Here is a 20,923-nt window from a genome sequence, read left to right on the forward strand (position 1 = left end):
TTTGCATTGTGAAGCCTTTTTTTTTTTTTTTGTTAGTTTGTTAGTTTTGGTTACAATGTTGGCTAGTCAGTAAGGCTAAACAGTAATCAGGAAAAGTAAAACACGATAATTATTTTTAAAAATGTGAATTTGGTAATTGTTACTTGTCATCTTTTAAGGGCTGTGTCAGTAAAAGTTTGGGGGAAGCCAATTAGGAATGAAGAAATGTCAGTTAAAAACAAACCAGCAGTCAAAACCTGTAGCACACTGTCAGAAGTCTCTCTGAAAAGCCTCAAATCACATTTTATAAGGATTCTTCTGTCAAAAGCTTGAAAAATACTTAAGAATAAATAGTACAAAGTAGTTATCCACAACTGTTGACTTCCATTAGTCTACTCAGAGTCTTCAGCTGGCCTAATTGGGGGACAAAACTTTTATCCCTAAAATGTGTTGTTTTCTAAATGACTTCAAAACAATTATTTCGACATGTTCATTTTATTTATTTATTTTTATATAACAATATTGTGTTGAACAGATAGAAGCCATTAGTGCTCCTTTCTCTGCAGCATGGAGGTTGTGAGATCTTTGTGCTCTCACATTCTTCCACTGTCCAAAGATTTACTAGTAAATACCTAGTTACCAAGTTACCTAAAGTGGATGTGACTGCTTGTCAAACTACACACAAAAATGTAAATAGATCATCTTAAAAACTAAATCTAGAATCCAAATATGCAGGAGTGAATACCTCATAGAACTGTAATATATTTCTTTATGTATCTTCCATGCATGCAATCAATAGGATTTTTATTGAAAAAAATACCTAGAAAAACATGCACTCTTACCATGAGCAGAGTCACCTTGTAATATTATTTTTTTGGATCAGCGTAATATATAAAATAGATACATTTTGAGCGTATATGCATTAGTATTTTATGAAAGACATCTGTCTATTTGACTACATCAGTATAAAGACATGAAAAAACTAATCAATTGACTGGGCAGACTTACATAACGGCAACATTTTATCAACTGCAGAGACTTACACCCATAGGGAGTGAATGGCATTGTATGTTTTGCTATTGCACGCATGTTTTGGAATGAAAAATGATAGCAAGCACCACCACACTAGCACCATGGAAATCAATTGAGAATCAGATACATGAACCAATGATCAGCTCACTATTGAATGTAACCAGCTGCCATCTTTGACTCCTGGGGCTTGCAACAGTGTAAAGAACAGAAAGAGAGAAAGGAGCTCCCTGTCAGCTAACTCTAATTATGAGACGTTTCTACACTGGACCACTGTCACAAATAAAATAAAAATGTGCGCGAATGCTCACAAACGCACACAACTCCAGCTTAATGATACAGACTTGTGATTGCTGGCTGCCCGCTATGATAGAGCCCCTCCATAGTCCTCTGCAACATAAATCAATGTCAATTACCTCCCCAGAGCACATTACACACTTTCTATTCCTCCTCGTAATTAGTATGGGTCCATAGACATATTCCCCATCCCACACGGAGCTCCACAATACGACAGACACCGAACAACAAAGACCAAAATGAATTCAGTTCAAATACAGAACACCACATCAAGTCCCAACATTGTGTCAGAGCTGAGCTGTTTCACTAGCTCGCTATCTGCATTGCCATTAGGCGTATTGTAATTAATTACCACTGGCCGCGCCATCATACAGTGCTTCAATGACTATGAAAATGAGGCACAGACACACTGGTTGACCTTGGACTACTGAGTGAATATGCAAATATGTGATTTGCGTGGAAGTCTAGGAATCATGTGCATTATAATATAACCATGGAGAAAGGTGGGTGGTATTGTATTGTATTGTATTGTATTCAAGTAATTCTGAAGTAGAACTTAAAAGTAGTGATTAATTACTGTAATATATAAAAGTGCAATTGTTTCTGTATGTCACATCTGATTTATGATTTGATTTAGCAGGCCAGACAAAACATTACATAACCCACAAATTCTGGTAAATTCAGCTATAGACAAATAACTCATACATACAAATAAGATTAAGCCAGCACGAGGGGTTACTCAAATAAATGAAGCGTCTGGCCATGCAGGTCGCAATGCCAAAATGTTACAATTCTTGTAAAATAATTACAATTTCTGTAGAATGCTAAAACAAGTAGTAACATCAAAAGTCTAAAACACGTCCATTTTGGAGCATGAAAACTGTTAACATCACACATATTTACTTGTAATAACTTTAAAGGTGCAATGCGCAACTTTCTAATGGAGGGTCCGCCACCTGTTTGTCTGAAAATATTATTGCTTTGTCTAGAATGTTCCACAGTATAGATTAAATCAATTAATCACGAGGGAGACAATCAGGCTACAGCACTACGCTACATTACACTTCAGATATGTGGAGAGTCGTCCCATTCACAGAAGGATTTAATGTATTTTTTTATCAATAGAAACACTCGTAAGGAATAAATGCTAGATATATATGTTTGATGTCATACCAAGGATCATTCCAGGCCAAGAAATAACATCTCCATGGAGACACATTGGTAGTGGACCCTCAACCAGAAAAGTTGCACAGTGTACTTTTAATACATTAAGTGTCATGTACATTCACAGTTATTGACTGATTCTTGACACACTGACAAGCCTTGACAAGGAGGCAATATTTTTAGACTATCTCCAGGTTTTGTGTTGCCCATCCCACATGTGCATATACTGTATACAGCCCGTGTTTTGTGATCCATGCTTTTGCCCTGGTATCATACAGAGAACCTGACAGGTAAAGGGGAAAAGATCGTAGAAGAAGAGGAAGCAGAGACAACCAGGAACGACGGAGCCAGTAGCATTGCAGTGGCACAATCACAGGCAGGGTTTGATGAGAGTGAAAGGGAAAGACAGCGCACAGGCCCCGTAAATAATGGATAGAGAGTGCTCCCAAACTGAGTCCTTTCCTGCTCTGAGTATGGCAGCTGGTTTTATATAAGTGGACAGATGTATAAACACGCATTTGAGAAATTAGGGAACTCCTTAATGCATAAGAGCCAGAGTAAAGCCTAGAAACTGTCGCGATGCATGTGCAAGTATAAGATTGAATGTCTAAGAGCTTTGTTTGCAAAACTGACTCTTGTGAGCTTTAAGCCATGCTGTTACCTCATGAAAAACATACCTTGAGTTGTGTTTTGTTTCATTCACACATGTTTGCGTATTCCTTTATTGTTAGTCTGTATGCATGACCAAATCATCAACGCTCAAAATGCTCTGTTCCACCTTGTGATGTGGTAGCTTTCAAGTTAACAGCTATCTTTTAACTTTAGATCAGTAGAGATGGTCATTTCCAGGGCTGAAATGATCCAAATGCTTCAAGGAAAAAATAAGTAAATAAAAAAAATGTAAAAGCACTTACTTACTTTATCTGATATTCTTGAATTTCCTGTTATATGCAATATTCTTAACAACTTTACTATTCACCATTCAAAAGATGGTATTTTGTTTGAAATTGTCAATTGCTATGGCAACAATCCCAATTTTTAATCATTCTGAAACAAAGTAAAAACATGTGAGGAGATACTAGGCTTAGATTGACACACTGGTCTATGCAACTGTCCGTCTAAAGTGCTCTGGGACGGTATGTTCAGAGATGAAATCACATGACCACTGCACTGATTCTACTCACAGCCAGAGTTGCCCTGGGGAACTCCACTGCACAAATAGTAAAAACCCTGAGGCGAAATAACCATGCATTAACCAAATGTATGTTAATTTAATATGACAGGAGCCAATCATGTCATCCTTCCAGAGTGGGTTAAGCTAGCAGCGTACTTTGGACAGGCCAACTGCGTATTGTGAATTCCTCTTTAAAGGTCATTTATTACGCTAAATTGGCTCGACTTGATGTTAGGTTCGTATAATCTCCTCAGGAATATACCTGGAGTTGTGTTTTGATTCATTCACACATATTTTAAGTTATTCTTTTATTAGTCTGTCTGCATGTCCTGGGCACACCTTGTGATGTCATGAAGTGGTAGTTTTCACTTTACAGCTACCTTTTACCTTTTGTTCAGTACAGATTGGTGATTCCAGGGGTGAACTCATCCAGATAATTCTAGTGACAGTGTATCAGCCTTGAAACCACAGTGGAGCATGTCCTGTATTACCGCATGACATCACTAGGTGGAATAGAGTGTTTTCTGTTTTAGAGAAAAAACTCTTAAATTCCTAAATATGCAGTTTGTGTGTTAAATGTGTAAATGAAACAAAACACAACTCCAGGTCTGTTTGTGATGAGGAAACAACAACGTTATAACAGATCAGAAAATAGCAAAATATGGGCCCTTTAAAGACAAAGAAAACATATGGCTCAGAAATTATGCGCTTTAAATCGCAGGAGCAAACATTTGAAAAAATTAATGAGCCCGTAAAGATGTAGTTGTGTGTATGATTCACAATATTTGTTCTTTGTTAATGATGAATGCACAGATTAACGGCACTACATTAACGACTTTTAGCAGGGAAAATTTTATGTTTGTTTACATATGTCTTAGCTGGATTTAATTGCATTAATTTAAGATATGACAAAGAGTTTTATTACGGTGCAAAAACATGAGCTGAATGAGTACCTATGGACATTCAGTGCAACTTGATGGAGGGTCTACCATTAACTGGTCTCCATGGAGATGTTACCGCTTTGCCTGGGATGTTCCACAGTATGGCATTAAATAAATATATCTTGTATTTATTCAATTACAGGTGGTTTTATTTCTCAAAACTACAAAAAAACTACAAAAACAGCAACTCTTCTCCACAGATTTGACCTGTAATACATTGCAGGGAAAAACATTAACATCTCTATGGAATCAAGCAGGTGACAGACCCAGAAAAGTTACACAGTGCACCTTTTAAGGCTGTGAAAACTAAATACACAAAATTACTAACATAATTGCTGAAAATTAAGAAGAAGAAGAAGAAAAAACTTGAAACAAACATCTGCAAGGCAACGGCCGATACATAAGTGCCCAGATGTGTACTTAAACTGGAAGTACAGAGATAAGTTTTCTTTCAGGTACATTATTTACACACTAAGACAGGGACTAAACAGTTAACCTTATACTAAACCAGGACTAAACCAGGACTCACACAGGATCAAACCAGATGTACATCAAGACTTATTTGCTTACAAGTGAGTGAAGATGTGTTGTACAAAAGTGTTCTGAATCTACATTTAAAGTTTTTGTTTTGTTTTTTTTTCCAAACAAAATTTAAAATATGAAATTCTTCCCATAACTCTCTTAAAGTTTTGACCAATTCTATTTGGCTTTTTCCAGAATGTTCAAAACTTCCTGAATTTGAACTTCTCCAATCTCAAGGTCAAAAACAGCCCCAGACAACCTCCTTCACGGGGCATTCTCACCTGCACAGCTCGCAAACAACAGCTCCTCTGACAAAGAAGACGAGCCGAAAAGTAGCTGTCCTTTTCAGCAGAGAGAGAGAGAGAGAGAACGATTGAGAGAAATAGCAAGCAAGGGAGAAGGATAGTAGAGAAAGAAGGGAGAAAGAGGAGTGACCTCAGTATCTCTGATCTGCCTCGGGGCCCTCTTCTGTGCGACCACCTGGAGTCGTGTAGGGGCAGCCACGTACTTTCTCTGAGCACGGTGCCAAAAAGAGCAACAAAAGTCGATTCTCGGACTTGTTGTGTCCTTGGAAAGTTTTTCAAGATCTTGTATTTCTTTGCTTTTTTTCCTTTTGGGCAACAGTTCCACAATTGGTGTAGGTCCTATAGAGAGAAATGGACAAATCTGTGCAAACATCAAGTAGAGGGTATATAGAGGGTGTGTTTATGTTAGTAGTTCTTTTGAAATAATGATAGTGAGTGTAGCTATAATCAAAAGAAAAGATTGGATATTATAAATTGGCCATTTCATTCACATCCAATTTTTCACTTCTCTCAAAGGATATTTTAAAATGCTAAATACTAAACTTAGTATTCATTGTATTTACCGTCAGTGACCCAGCATTTTATCTGGTTATTCCACGTCTCTTGTGTTAACTTTTTATAGTTTTTAGGCTAATGCTTCTTATCGATGTTTTGCACTGTTGGCGGAAAAATGGCAGCTTTTGCATACGCTATTACCCCCAATTTCTTCCTTTCTTTTTAAGTGAATTACAAGCAAATGACCGCTGTGCTTCATTTTGCATATTCACAATTATACAATATACTCTAAATTGTATTAAATTTAATATACTATAAACATATCCGATTTATTGAACCATATTTATTGGCATAACACAATTTTCTCATGTATCACTGAAGTTTGTCTAAATCTAATATGAAACATTTCTATGCTACTTCATGAGGTCTTGAAATGTTGCTTTTACTAATGGTATGATTTGGAGGAAATAATTAGCTTTTATTGTTGAATGTAAAGCTTTAAGAGAAAGGCTATTAAAGAGAATAATTGGAGGGGTGAGGATCAATAAATAAACAAACAAAACAAAACACTAGACCAAAAAACATCACATACTCAACGATATAATTTCTTCTTGGAGGGATGGAGAAGCGTGACAGGAAGGAATGATAGCTCTGTAAATGGAAAAATGGAGGATAGAGGGCAGAGGAGACTTGTTGGGTGAGCAGGTGCAGAATAGCAAAGCATAATGGGTAATACCGGCTCGGGATGACGGTTCAAATCCCCCTTTTATCCTCTTCCTGAGCTCTGACCCCAGCGGCCACGTGGGGGCCGGAAGAACCCATGGCAGCGATCCCTCAATGCCATCAAGTTCAGGAGTGGGGGGCACAGGAGATGGTGTGAATGTGGAGGAAAAGCATAAAAAGATAGAAACATATATATAGAAGAGGTGCCCAGAGCAGGTGGAGGTTAAAAAGAGGCCTTGGACTGGAACGAATTGGAGACACAATCAGTTGAAGAATGTTCAAAACCATATGGCAGGAAGGGTCCATCGAAAGAGAAATTGGAGTGAGCCGTGCCCATATGTGACCTGGCCGTGCAGACTGATTGGGCGGCAGATTGGATTGTCCTTTTTATGTTTACCGTCCCAAGTTTTTCCAAGACTTATTTTGGAATGTCAACTTATATCATAAACTATTTTATATAGATAAGCTTTTTCTTTTTTTTTTCAAGTTTTGACCTGATTTTGTTTTTGTTCTTGACTTCACTAAACATATAAATGTAAAAGTGTCTTAAATTAAAGCCGAATTATAGCTCTGTGTCGACTCAAAGCACACTGCCACAATCACCTTGTCGCAGTCGTTTTTTATTTATGGATCTGCGTTGAGGTCTAAGTGCCACGAAGTAATTCACTGCCACAACGCAAGGAGGCTAGTTTTTAAAACTGGCGTTCATGTATACAAAATGAAGCAGGAAAGTGGCGTACAGGAAATGTATGCACAGCAGTGGTAGAGAGGACCAATCACAGCCCTTATTGTCTGCATTGCTTCCCCCTGCTGTCTGTGTCATTTTGATACGTAGTTAGAAAATTTCAGAGGTGCATGTCAGTCAAAGCAGACGCTCTGCATAGAGGGTTGACAACGACGCAGACTCTCTGACGATTTGACGCCTGACCATAAATTGGGCTTAAGTTTTCTGCTGTTGCTTTTCCATAGATCTGGCATGTAACTTGGCTTGGGGGTAAAAGCCTATGGAACATTCAAAATAAAGCAATAACATCTTCTGAAGAAGCAAGAGATCAGAAGATGACCGATTGGACTGCCCTTTTCATGGTTACCTTCCAAGACTTATTTTAAAATGTCAACCTAAATCATAAAATATTTTTTATGTAGATACTACCAATATAGATAGAGTAACATACAAATACATTTACATGTGAATAAGAAGAAAAAAAAAAGTCAACAACAAATAAATCTTCTACAACTGACTCATGTGCTGACTTCTTCTCTCTTTACAGGCACTTCTTGTTCAAGACTTCATCAGGGACCACACCCCTCTTCAGCAGTTCGTCCCCCGGTTACCCTTTGACCTCCGGGACAGTGTACTCTCCACCCCCTCGCCTGTTGCCTAGAAACACCTTCTCCCGATCGGCGTTCAAACTAAAGAAACCGTCCAAGTACTGCAGCTGGAAATGCGCCGCAGTGTCAGCCATCGCAGCAGCCGCCCTCCTGGCCATCCTACTGTCCTACTTCATTGGTGAGTGAAAAATCCATTTTACATGAGCTTTAATTAGTAAAGAAGAGAAGATAATTATTGACATGTATTGTATGAACCAGTTGTATTAGTCTGTAGAGCTCTATGGTGACCATCGCAGATTGTACAAAAAGAGGGGGACGCGTTGAATACATGCAATAACGTGGTGGAACATGGAGGCACAGACTCATTTTAAACATATTTTTTTATCAGTAGTAAAGCACAGAGAGATTGGAATAGAAATGTATTACAATGCCAATGTATTACAACCCTGAAAGCCACAAAAATGAAAAAGTCTTGTTTATGAGGGGAAAAAAAAAAATCACATTTTTATAATTCATGTCGCATCAATGAAAAATGGGACGGTCTCTAAGAAAGTGGGACAAGGGACAGAGGCCAAAATTGATATCCGGGACAACCAAAATATACAGGTGGTCATCCTATAGAGATACTATACTGGAGTTTTACATCTTTTTTATAGTCTACCACCATATCTATGTGTTTTACTCTGAAAATATAGCACATATTAACCTGGTAAACAGCAAACATGAGTATACAGGCATTCTTTTTCAAACTATGGTTAAAGGTTTTATGTTTTTATGCTGCTATATGTAAAAAAGTGCATGTTTTTAGTGGTCCTTATGAGAAAAAAAGGTTGGGGACCGCTGCTATAGAGCACTAATAATTGTCTACGGTACTGGATAGGTTACGTTGCATTTTTCCCCACACAGTAAGATAACTATTAACAATATGCTAAGCTAATCAACACCATTGTACTTCCAACATTGCTAAAATCAAGGCTGGCTTCTGTCACAGTTCAAAGTCAGTTTACATTCATGATGATTCATGATTTTTACAATGACATCTTGATTGGTTTGATAAAGAAGACGGCTCATTTTTAAACTAAAATGTCATGGTTGAAATCGAGTGATAAAATTTGTCAGTCCCATTATTTCTACAAAGTCCACAGAATGAATTGTGAAAGATATCTGCTTAGTTGCATCTGGAATAGGTCAAAATTCATCATTTTTATAGTAAAATTCATATTATGTAATCTTTTAACTGACTTCATTAACCAGATGTGACCAATGGAATAGATGTATTGTTGTCAGCGGTAGATGAAGTATTCACTTTTGTTACTTAAGTAAAAGTGCAAATACAGATGCAAAGGTTTACTCAAGTATCACATGAAACAATCTACTTAAGTGAGGTATATGTTTTAAAATGTACTTTGAGAAATTAAATGTGCTAAAACATGCTAAAAAAAAAGTCTCAAAAAAGCCATTTCAGCAAACGATAAAAAAAGTGCTTTTTACTTTTCAGTATAGATAAACATGCTTTCAAATGTAGTGAAAAAGTATAAAGTATCCACTGTAAAAATCTACTGAAGTAATGTACAGATGCCTAATAATTGTACTTGAGTTTTGTACTTTCACTTTTGTTCTGCGTTACTTTCCACCACTGACTGTTGTGTTGATGGGTCTAAGAAATAACTGCGAAAGTGAATGCGATGGTTTCTGAAAGCTAGCCTTACAATGTATGGATGTATTGTTAAGGATATCTGAATAAAAGTCTGCTGTTTGACCTGAAATCACTGTCCTGCTGCGGAGTGGAGAGCAGAGACTGTATTACTTCAAAACACGCCATGACACACGATGCATAAAATGTACTAAATTTGTATTCATTCAAAACCACTGCGAAAAAATAGTCCAGCTAACGGCCAGTTTTATTACACATGCATATTCTCCGAGCGTTGTGGTTGTGTAGCTGTGTGGCAGCCTCACACTGAGCCAGGGTCTAGTCTCTGCATAGTAAACAGCCAGTCAGACTCATAGGACGATACATAAAATACTGTTTATGGAGCTGTTTCCAGGAGCAGGTATCAGTCGGGGGACAATCTAAACAGAGTCAGTGGGGGACTCTGTGTTTCTTACTGATCCAGAGGTAGAACAGGGAGAGGTACACTTACAGCAAAGGCAGAGACGCAGGAGAGCACTTTACCAACTCATATAGGGGAGAAACTGTGGATTTGCTGTGCTGCATATAATGAGCTGGGATGTTAGTGTTACTTTAAAGGGACTGTAACACTTTTTTTTTTTCATTTAATAAAGTAAAATCTGTTTATCTCCTGTACAGATATAATGAACCCGCTTTGTGCTGTTTGCATCTAGTATTCATTGTTTTTATCTTCTGTCAACCAGGATCTGCGATGTTTGCACGCTAGTTGTTGTTAGCAAAGGTATGGCGGCAAAACTATGCTTTGGTTTCTGAAAGGTGAATAATTAAGGTGTCTTGAGGAAAGTGAGGAATAGTTTGATCAAAAAACACCAAAAAACACAAAAAGTTTATTTTTCTCTAAACCAGTCCAATTAAGGTTTTCATTATGGCTGCCCAATTAAGTGAGTTTTAATTGTTGCTCAAGTTAAATGAAACAATTCTAATAATAATGTAATAGGAAAAAGAATAATGAAATTTTCTTACGAATTATAAAGTGCCGGTTTTGCCCCTCAAAACATGGAGCAAACCACTGTGGATTTCAAAACATGAATAACAAAACATAGTAAAAGACTTGATGTTTGATGTTTCCCACCCTGGGTTGACAGTGCATCATTTTTATTCTCCTAAAAACCATGATTTTAATTTTGAATCGTGATTATGATTTTCTTCAGAAGCAGACCAGATTTTTAGTTCTGTTTTGCTTTTTTTAAACAGTTTTATTCGTTGCCCTTTTTTCTTCAGCAAATTAGTGCAATATTTTGAGCCACAAAAGCTCCTTAAAAGTACAATTATAATAAAAACAGTACTGTGTGGATGTGTTTGAAATTTTCATAGAGAAAAAATAGCCTGTTAGTATTTTTAATTATTAGCTTCTCAATACATAATTATCCAGAACAGGCCTGCTACTACAGTATAGCTGAAACCATCAGTTTTTCTACTGTTTTTTCTATTGTTTGACCTATGCCTCAGAGGATCTAAAACTGTAATAGTTGCAGTTACAGCAATAGCAGCCACTGAGAGCAGAGCACTTTGTACCAGCTCCTAGAGACCGCAGAGAGCATCGTTTTGACCGGCCGAATACGTAGGAGGGCGATCACGCAGAGGGGACGGGGGGGTTTGGGTTGTGTGGATTTTTAGTCCTTCTTGACCTCAATTGGTGGGCAAGAGCGTGCAATCCCCCAGTGAGATGAAGCAGGAGATGAGCAGACAATGGAGCAAGGGGAAAATAACAGGTATATGGTGAGAGTGTTAATGTGGATTAGAAGGCAGATGTGTCACAGAGATCTTGATTGGCCCCCTTTACCCCAGAGACCTCGTCAACAGATGGGAGGATCTTATAAAAACAGTGGCGTCAGCACAAAGGACAAGTCCCTTATCACCTCTGCATATATTATTTATGCAATTTTTCATTATTTGTGCAGCCATAGATGGGTGGGTGGTGGTGCTCCCGCCACATATAGCATGGATATGTCAGGAAGTGCAGTCAAGTGTCACTGACAGTTAGGCTGTTACAATATTAGAAAAATGTGATAATACTCTTGGATATTACAACGGAATTGGGGTGATTATGGTTTTCTTTTTTGATAGCAAACTCAATTTTTCTGTGTCTGTATTTATTTACTAGACATGAGACATGTTTAATTTATTGGTGAACAGATCAAACCAGAGATAAAATTAGACTAAACAGATAAATAAAGCAATTTTCTGTGGTCTCAATAGTATCATAATAAGGCATGCACCGATCCAATACTGGTATCTGGTATTGGTAATAAGATTATAAGTGGTAGTTGCCCCAGAAAGTTTCATAATGTTATAATTTTTATTTATGCAAAGCTCATTACTTGTGCCTAATATGTACTGTCTGCATTTAATTGTCAGGAAGGTATTGCAGTAGTTTTTTTTTACCGTTACCTTGATGACAAAACTCCACTTGGGTCTCTGAAAACTGAAATGCGCTTATAAACCCATTGCTGTAAATAATGTTGCTCAGAATGCATAAGGTAAGTAAGGAATAACTTTCAACCACTGCAAACCATCTAAATGTTGTTCAGTTTTTGTTTTTTACTTCTTTTTTTTCCACAGTTTTAAGACAGGTACAGCGCTTTAATACAGTGTGTCCTTGGCAAGACACCTCACCCACCTTACCTGTAAATGAATCACATTTTTCATTACACATACCATTACGTTTAACACTCCATGCTTCATAATTTACATTCCTTATGCTACAATGCTACCTTCACTATAGTTAAAGAGCCCATGTTAAGCTATTTTATGATTTATGAACACAAAAATCCTGCATATTTAGGCTGAGTTCTTCTCTAAAACAAAACAACAACAAAAACGCCACTATGTTTTCACTCCACCTTCACTAGAATCATTTGGATAATTTCAACCCTGGAAATGCCAATCTCTACTAAAGAAAAGGTAAAAGGTAGCTGTTCATTTGAAAAAAAAAAAAAAAAAAAGCTTTGGAGATGTAGACAGACTAATAATAAAGGGTTACTCAAACGTGTGGATGAACCAAAACACAACTCCAGGTATGTTTTTGTAGAGGTAACAGCATTATAACATGGCTTAAATCTTACAAGAATAGACTTTGTGTAATATAGGACTTTTAAGCCCTTCGGAGTATGTACCATCATCATGTGTCACTTCCACACTGCCTATTCAAATGCAGTCATGTCTGTCTATAGATGTAGTCATGGCATCCTGCGGAGTGCCCTTGAGATTGTAGCATGTCCTCCCCGGCAGATCAGGCCCCCTACGCCCCGGGCCATGCGCACACATCCATCGTCTCCTGGGCCTCCGCGCGGTCACACTGCAGCGGACAGCCACAGATGGAGCCAGGAGAGTGGGCAGAGGAAAGGACGGCAAAGTTCACAACAAGCTCCACACATAAATGTAGCAACCGCAGGGCAAGAACGCAACAACAAAACCAGATATGACTTTAGTATAGTGTACATAAGCTTCAAAGAGGATGGGCGGTGTTTGATATGGGCTGTAAAATTAAACCGGTTTTCAAGCACGTAAGAAGAGGCAGTTTTGTAGCTTCAGGGCTAAGAAAATGTTTAAATAATGAAGGGGGAAAGCAAATACAGCTAAGAAGCATTGCAAAAAGACATACTGCAATGTCTATAGGATTAGGTAGTCATTTCTTATAAAGCAAATTCATATCTTTTGTGATTATTTCAGACTTTATTTTATGATGGGTACTTTGTGGAAAATTACATTACTTAAAAGTGCACTCTATAACATTTTCTGCCTCCATAGAGATGTTATTGCTTTAGGTAAAATATTCCACAGCAGGGCATTATCTATCTCCATTGATGTGAAACCAAGATCAGATCTGCGGAGCAAAGTCCTGCATGGGTCCAGTACAGCACTACACTCGCCCGTTAACCCGTGATTATATCAAAGTTAAACCTGCACCCACCCAGACCAGTTAACATTCCACCCATTACCCGCTCGTACCCGTGATAAATCACACACGAATACGAATTTACAGACACGACTCGACTCGACTGTCAAAAATACGTCATCACTTCACAGGCTTTATTTACTGAGCAGAAGAAACATTGATCAAGATGCTGGACTTTTTGCACCTTACACGCCATTGACTGAACCAGGGACTCACCCAGGGCTGATTCCAGGACAGAACCAGGAGGACTAAACCAGGACTAAACCAGAACTGAACCAGGACTCATTGGACGGGCTATGAGGTGCACCCATGTAGACCGTGGGGTGACCGGTGCGAAAGGACCAGTGCAGAGCTCAGCACCACACGGAGGTAAGCGCAGTATAAAAAAACATGTTTAATTGAAAAGTCCAATGCGATATTGTGGAACATTCCAGGCAAAGCAGTGACATCTCCATGGAGACAAGCAGCTAGCAATATGTAACCAGAAGTCACTGCACCTTTAAGACAACTACAGTGTTAAATAAGATGTGCTTTGTCAATTTACTTTTGAATGACTCATGTTTATTGAGTCAGGCGATGTTCATGTACCAGTGCAACTTGACCCGTCTTGAGTCACTGTGGCTTGTCTAAGGAAGCCGCATTGTTAAAAGTATGACCTTTGACCCATGTACGTTCATCATGTCGCGTAAAATACCAGGCCTTTTGTACATTGTGAGCAAATACAATACTAAACTGAACTGCCATTTACCCACTATTGTATAAGCCATATTAAAAAGCCATTTGTTTCTCTGCAGGATAATAATGACAAGCCATGTTCGAAGAGACGCAATACCACACAATGCAACAATGTCTGAGGCTGACAAGAGGCCCACAGTATATGAAAAATACATCATATTATGTACAGAGAGGATAAAACGCAGTGCCAACAGTTGTCATTTAAACACCTAATTAGTGCAATATTACAAACATGCTGATGCCGTCCCCTCTATATCGGCCCACCATCTGGGGACTTGCCAGACACAACTTGTTAACACTAGTGGCTGTCCATCCTCATAATTGGTAGCATTACATTATTAGCCATGCCTCGTAATTAATTTGATTTTTGGTTTGTGAGAAAACAAAGACATCAGTGGGATGGTATTAAAAGGGCTGTGCATTTAATGTTTTCATTTAAGTCTCAACATCTGCCGCTAATAAGGTTTCATTTAAGCTCCAGTCCTATAGGTTTGTAATACTCTGCAGGACAACAACCGCCATTAAAGAGAGAGGAAGATTTCTTATTTCATTATGCTTTCCAATCACTGTGGCCTACTTTAGTGGAGATTGCATGGCCTCTATATGAAAAGAAATGTATTTTGATTATTAGCTTTGCCTCACTGCTGGTTTAATCCCTGGGCTGGGTGGGGCTTGCCTCTAGTTTGTATGTTCTCCTCATGTTATTTTTCTCTTTTTTTCTGAGGTCATCTGGTTTCCTCCATCAATCGAAAACATGTTTGCTATGTGTATTCTTCCACTAAAGTAATCCTGACCAAATCTAGCTCAACATGTGGAGATGGGTCCCTGGTTTCTGCAATGCACCCTAGTGGCCCCTCACAGGAACAATAAAGAATAGTTTTTCAATAGTTTTTACACCACTGTTAGTACTTAGAGAGCTCATCAGTATGTAGGTTTGCCTTATTTAGGGTTCATTTTATCCACTTTGTTGTCCTCCTTTGTATAATTTCTTGTTTAGTGGCAATGATATAATCCACTTTTAGATCTGGTTTAGCCCCAGATTAGACCTGGACTTGTTCTGTTCTAGACTTGATTTAGATCTGATGGTACATTTTTTCTTTGGTGTTGAAAAGTTTGAGACTCATTGCAATGAATAAAGTATACCTTTAGTAGTAGTAGTAGTAGTTTTATTCGGTTGTTTTGCAGCACTACAAAACAAAGCAAAACAAAACATAGACTACAACTCCATGGATTATGACCGCAAAGGTTTAGGATGAAGTAAAAAGTACTTATAATGCCTAATCCTTTTGAACAATGACAGAATTCCAAGAAAGAAAGGCATCATATGAAGAGCAAATTTGCTTTTACAGTTTCACTTACGACTTGCTGTATATATATGAGACAAAATATAATATAATATACCTTTTACCTTAACCTGTGAAAAGCAGATAGTAGCCCTACCATAGCAAAAATAAAGACAATTGCATTACAAGTTTTAGTTGTAAGATTTGGTCCAAGGCTTGCTAAAGTAGATGATTCACTTTTGCTCCCTACAGGAATAAGCAAGATAAATTAACACCAAGACTGTAATTGTCCAAAAGCCCATATTGTAATTCATTAAGCTTAACAGGGCGTCATTGATATTTCATTACTTTAGATTTGTGTAACGCCTTATTTCACTTCTGTAAGGAGCTGTTTACTTCTGTTTTTATAGTCTGAGCTGTAGCAGTATTGCCTAGTCTGAAACCCTAGTGTTTACCTAGCTTTGTTTCGCTAATCGTGCAGTGAGCAGCTGTGGGAAGAGTTCACTGCTCATGTGGGGATGTGCTGCTGCAGTTTTGTGTGTCCTGTGCGTGTCCCGAGTGTGTGTGTGTCACTTTGCTTGTCTCTTCAGGGGATTGCGTTGAGCACCCTGAGCCATGCAGCGTGAAGAGGACCCCTCCGAGGCGTCCACCCCGGAGCCCGCTCATAAATTACACCACGACACATGTGCACAAACAGCACTTTTCTATTTGTGCAAGCTGAAAAATGTATATATCTGATTGTATGGCTATATATGAGCGTGCCTCCGTGGTCTTCTTCAAACATTATATTTCTCCTTTCTTGTTTTTTCAATGAAGCAAAAATAAATCTTTTGAAATTGCCGGACAATCTGGCAGAAATACATATATTCAATACGGGCTGAGAACCTCTTTGGAAAGGCCGTGCTCAGCAGGAAGCACAAGCAGCCAGACCAACTCCCTTTGAAGCATATTCAGTTTGTCACACTGCTTGAATGGAGCTAGGCGGGAAGCAGATAAAGTCATACATAGATATATAAGTGGAGAACCCAAACATCTGCAGCTCAGTGGGGCTCTGTCTGTACACATCTGTGCCCGGCCATGTTATTGAATAGGCTGTTTTCATTTGATGTCATAACACAGGCTGCCATTGAGAGAGTGAAGGAGTATAAGGGATTGTTGTGAAGGGTTTTTTATTCATTTATTTATTTATTTTAAGTAGGGCTTTATGCATTTAACATAAAAGAAAAAAAAAAGAAAGTGAAAGTTAAGTGTCTCAACTTTTACTTGATGTATTTATATTCATAGTTAACTTTTTTCTTTTTTTTTTTTATGGACTTTGCACATTAATCAGCATCAAACAATGTAAATGTGCCCAAGTTGGCTGATTTGAGCTAATTGCGAGTGGTAATTGTTTTTTGGCACATTGTGTTCAAATAATAGCTACATTGGTGGCATTTTTATTTTTTATTTTTTGTATTTTGACCAATTAAATTATTCATTAATAATAACAAGCACAATCAGAGATAGCAAACCAATCCCCCACGAGGCACTGGTGGGGGCAGTTCATCACCACGGAAGCCAGCTCATGAGGAGCCCAGCCCATACCCCGGTTATGTGTGTGCCAACTGTGTGATGATTGGGTGAATATTTTAGTCCACAGATGGTTCAGAAATTGCCGAGACTGCCTATCCTTTATAATGGCGTGACCTTTCAATTGACCCGTGTCACCGCAAATGACCTCGGATCGTCACCAAACTTTTTTTGCGGCATCGGGCATGGGGGCTGCACGGACGTACCAAATTTGGTGACAATCAGTCCTTAAATGACGGCATTATCATGGGTGGACAGTCACACAGACACACACACACAGAAACACAGGGTGAATACAAAACCTGGTCAACCCTTCAGGGACCAGGTAATAATTAGTTAATTACATCCAAACTGGTGATGATTTGATTAACCATCACAAACATATCAACACTTTTAGTATTTATGCTTTGGTTACTGGTCCCTGGTCTCCCTCTGTGTCCACACATTGGATCTAATTCAATCAATTTAGGCCTAAAAAGATTTGCCACTATTTTTTTCTTGTCAGTGTTTTACTCTAACTCTAGTGAACTACCTCCTCTTTAACATGTGAAGGAATGACTGAACGCGGAGAGCTTGTTCTTTGATCCCCAGGCATCTTGTTTGCTTGCACTGCGTGGCGCTCCAGAGCCAAAAGGAGAGGTGGTTGCTAGGATACAGGTGAATGGTTGGCCCATACCGGTCTGTCATTGTGAGCGGCAACCTGGAGAGGGCGAGATAGAGGAAGGCAAAAAGAGGAAGAGAGGGTGGGATTGAGTCGGAGAAGAGAGGGTAGAGGGGAAGGAGTAAGATGCATCACTGTCAGCGGGTCGCCACGGGAACAACAGGACAGGTGCGCCACGAAACACTGGGGAGAGGGGCTGATCTGTGTCTGTCGCAAAGAGAGACAGAGAGGTTTTTTACTCCAGATGCCCTACCTGACAGAACTTATTGCATTACCTGTTAATACACTGACAAGAAATCCTAGTATTTTGAGCTGAAAATAGTTGTAATAAGCATTGCCAAATGGCTCTATTTAATTATAAGGTTGTTAGTTCAAATCTTGCTATTTGCATTTTTAGGTAAATAAATTCTGCATTGCTCAATTTGTGAGCTTGTGTGTGGTAGTACCAGGAAACCAAAAGAATGGAAGCCTCATGTCTGCTATAAAAACTTGTATTCCTGTATCGTCTCTTTCAACATTTGAGGCTTGAGTGCTCTGAAAATTTCTGTTTTCACCCACCCCCTATCTCTCCCTACTGCTCTGTAATTTATACTTGTACAATACATCATGCTTGTAAGGTTTAACATGGCACAACCTGTTTCTATTATTTAGCCATTTTAGATCAATAATGTAAATGAAGTTGTATGTATATTAAAGTTTAATACTAAATACCCACACAAAAGGATAATACAGTATGTCTTCTTTAAAGTGCACACTACTTTAAAACCAACTGAGACTACTGAGAACTACTTAGTAATGCAGTAAATGAAATGTATCTGTTGTGGGAGCAATCTGAAAGAAGTGTTAGAAATTGTAGTAAAAAAACAAAACAAGTCTATATTTTTGCTGTGGTGAAAGAAAACACAGCTATTTATGACGGGGAGGTGAAACAGCAGTTACAGAGACAGCCAGGTGTGGAGAGGAGCGACAGAGAGGAGGAGGAGGGCGGAGAGATGAAGGAGAGCGTGGCCTTGCGGGGCATTGTCACCGGCTGGATCTGTGGGATTAATGCCTCCTAATTGATCACACCAGTGCTGAACAGACAGGGGGCGCCAGAGAGAGGACACAGGGGCGTGAGGAGGGCAGGAACAAGGGGAGAAGGAAGAAACATGTCAGACAGGCTAAAGATGGCATCGAGAGGGGACGTGTGCCGCAACAACACAGTGTGCAAGTTTGATCCAGGAACCTGCTCTTGACATGGCTCCTATAGGATGTCAGGACATATAGTCTGCCTGTACTGTGAAGCTTTTTCTGCTCTAAGACAATGTATGGGGACTTGATGCAAGTCTCCCCCCTATGAAACCAACTGATAGGTTACTTGATTAACAGATTAATTATATAATGTTGTTTACTTACTCCACGATGCACACTGCAAAAAACAAACAGCACATCTTTATAAGAAAGGGTCAAATGGGATAGTTTTATGTTTTATTAATTTTTCCAAAAACACACAATGTCTGGGCAGGTCCCCAACTGGTGAGAGGTGGTTTAATTTTTCAGTTCACAAAATGTTCAGTTTGTGTCCATTGTCCTTCTAAGATGATTTTTAGCGGATAACAGCAATGTAGAAGTTTGCAGCAGATTTCCCTTTCCTTGTTGGTGATAAGATATTTGTGAGGTAATGTTCAGACATTTTTCCATGGAATATTGTCAGTAGAGTCCGTCTGCTAACAGCGCATATAGGGCTCTATTTGGGAGGTGCACTTGTGGTGATAGTCACTCTTTTTCATTATAAGGCAAGTTTAATGGAAGATGAAGCCATGTAAGTTCCTTTTGAAAAGTTTTTCAAAGTTTTGTGCCCAGCGTCTTCACTCACACCTGCTCAAGCTGCCATCTTCGAGTGCTGCACTGTCCTGCCGCTTCCCCAGTTTAGGCTCCTGGCACCACTAATGACATCACTCTGTTGCAGCCAATGAAATCGCGGCGGGGTAACTCTGTTCTCATATCACTGAATACATATCAGAACATCTAATAAACAAAACTTTTGAGTTTGGAAAAATGTCAGAATAAATGTATATGTTGGTTTATTCAAATTAAATGGTAAGTATTGGTAGAGACTATTTTGTATTACTCAAATATGGTTGTAACATGTTCCCACCTACGCCCTTGCCCAGAACCATTATGTTTTCTCTTTTGCTATCTGACCCCACAAGAGTACAACTGCACAAGAGTTCATGCAAAATTAATGATTTATGCAAAAAAGTTCTAGGAAACAATGTATTTATATAGAGACAGGTTAAATCTGTAATCATAAATTTAATCTTTTACATATAAATAAAAAAAAAAAATCTTCAGCTAACTTCTCGTGTTCACAGTGGTCTATATAAAAAAAAAAACTTACAATCTAAATAAACTGATTAGTCGAGGAATATAAATTTGAGTCATCTAGACACCATCACGACCTGAGTTGTCTTTAAAAAATCTGTCCTAATCAAACATCTTTTATTTATATTTGGAAATAAATAAATAAATCGAAATGTGACACATTTTCTTGACATATTGCCCAGCCCCAAGCTCTCCCATAGTTTCATCAACAAACTTTGCTTCTGTTCATTAATAAGGTCGCGAGCAGACTGTTGCCTTTAGCCTGCGCACTGACTGGTACCTTTAGGCTAGCTGCTAAATGAACCGCCGCTAATGCTAACGCTAACGCTAATGCAATTGCCCCTACGCAGAATTATGCTTTCTAATGATAACAGTTTGTACTTTCATTGCTCTTATTGCCGATTCCTTTAGGAGTTGTGGGTGGTTTAAGTCAATCCTAGAAACTAACTATGTGGGATTAGAATGATATTCATCAGTCAGTTAGTTACATTATGATTAATAATTATATGTTCGCTCACTACTCCATGGGGATGTTTTTCATTTCTATGGAATGTGCCACATTATCATATTAAACTCGGCCTTTTCTATAAAAACAAGCACGTCACCAAGCTACGTTACAGACCAGATCTATGGAGAGGTGACTAAGAATGCTTGTATTGCTTGTATTCAAAGCCTTTCTGAGCAATAAAAATAACTTTAATTGAATGAAAGATGGATATGTTTAATGGCGTACTGGGGAATATTCAAGACAAAGCGATA

General features: G+C 38.6%; 1 protein-coding gene across 3 annotated transcripts in view; it reads left to right on the plus strand.

Moving 5' to 3' along the window:
* Nucleotides 1-20,923, plus strand: part of tenm2a (teneurin transmembrane protein 2a) — a 341,452-nt gene that overhangs the window by 230,187 nt on the left and 90,342 nt on the right. For all 3 annotated transcript variants that reach the window (XM_055159448.1, XM_055159447.1, XM_055159449.1), the window contains exon 5: nucleotides 7,901-8,139. In XM_055159448.1, coding sequence (XP_055015423.1) covers nucleotides 7,901-8,139 — 239 coding nt within the window. The remainder of the gene's footprint in view (nucleotides 1-7,900; nucleotides 8,140-20,923) is intronic.

This window comes from Boleophthalmus pectinirostris, unplaced genomic scaffold (genome assembly GCF_026225935.1).
Source record: "Boleophthalmus pectinirostris isolate CB_2022bp ecotype Guang Dong unplaced genomic scaffold, ASM2622593v1 HiC_scaffold_23, whole genome shotgun sequence".
In the NCBI taxonomy this organism is placed as follows: Eukaryota; Metazoa; Chordata; class Actinopteri; order Gobiiformes; family Gobiidae; genus Boleophthalmus; species Boleophthalmus pectinirostris.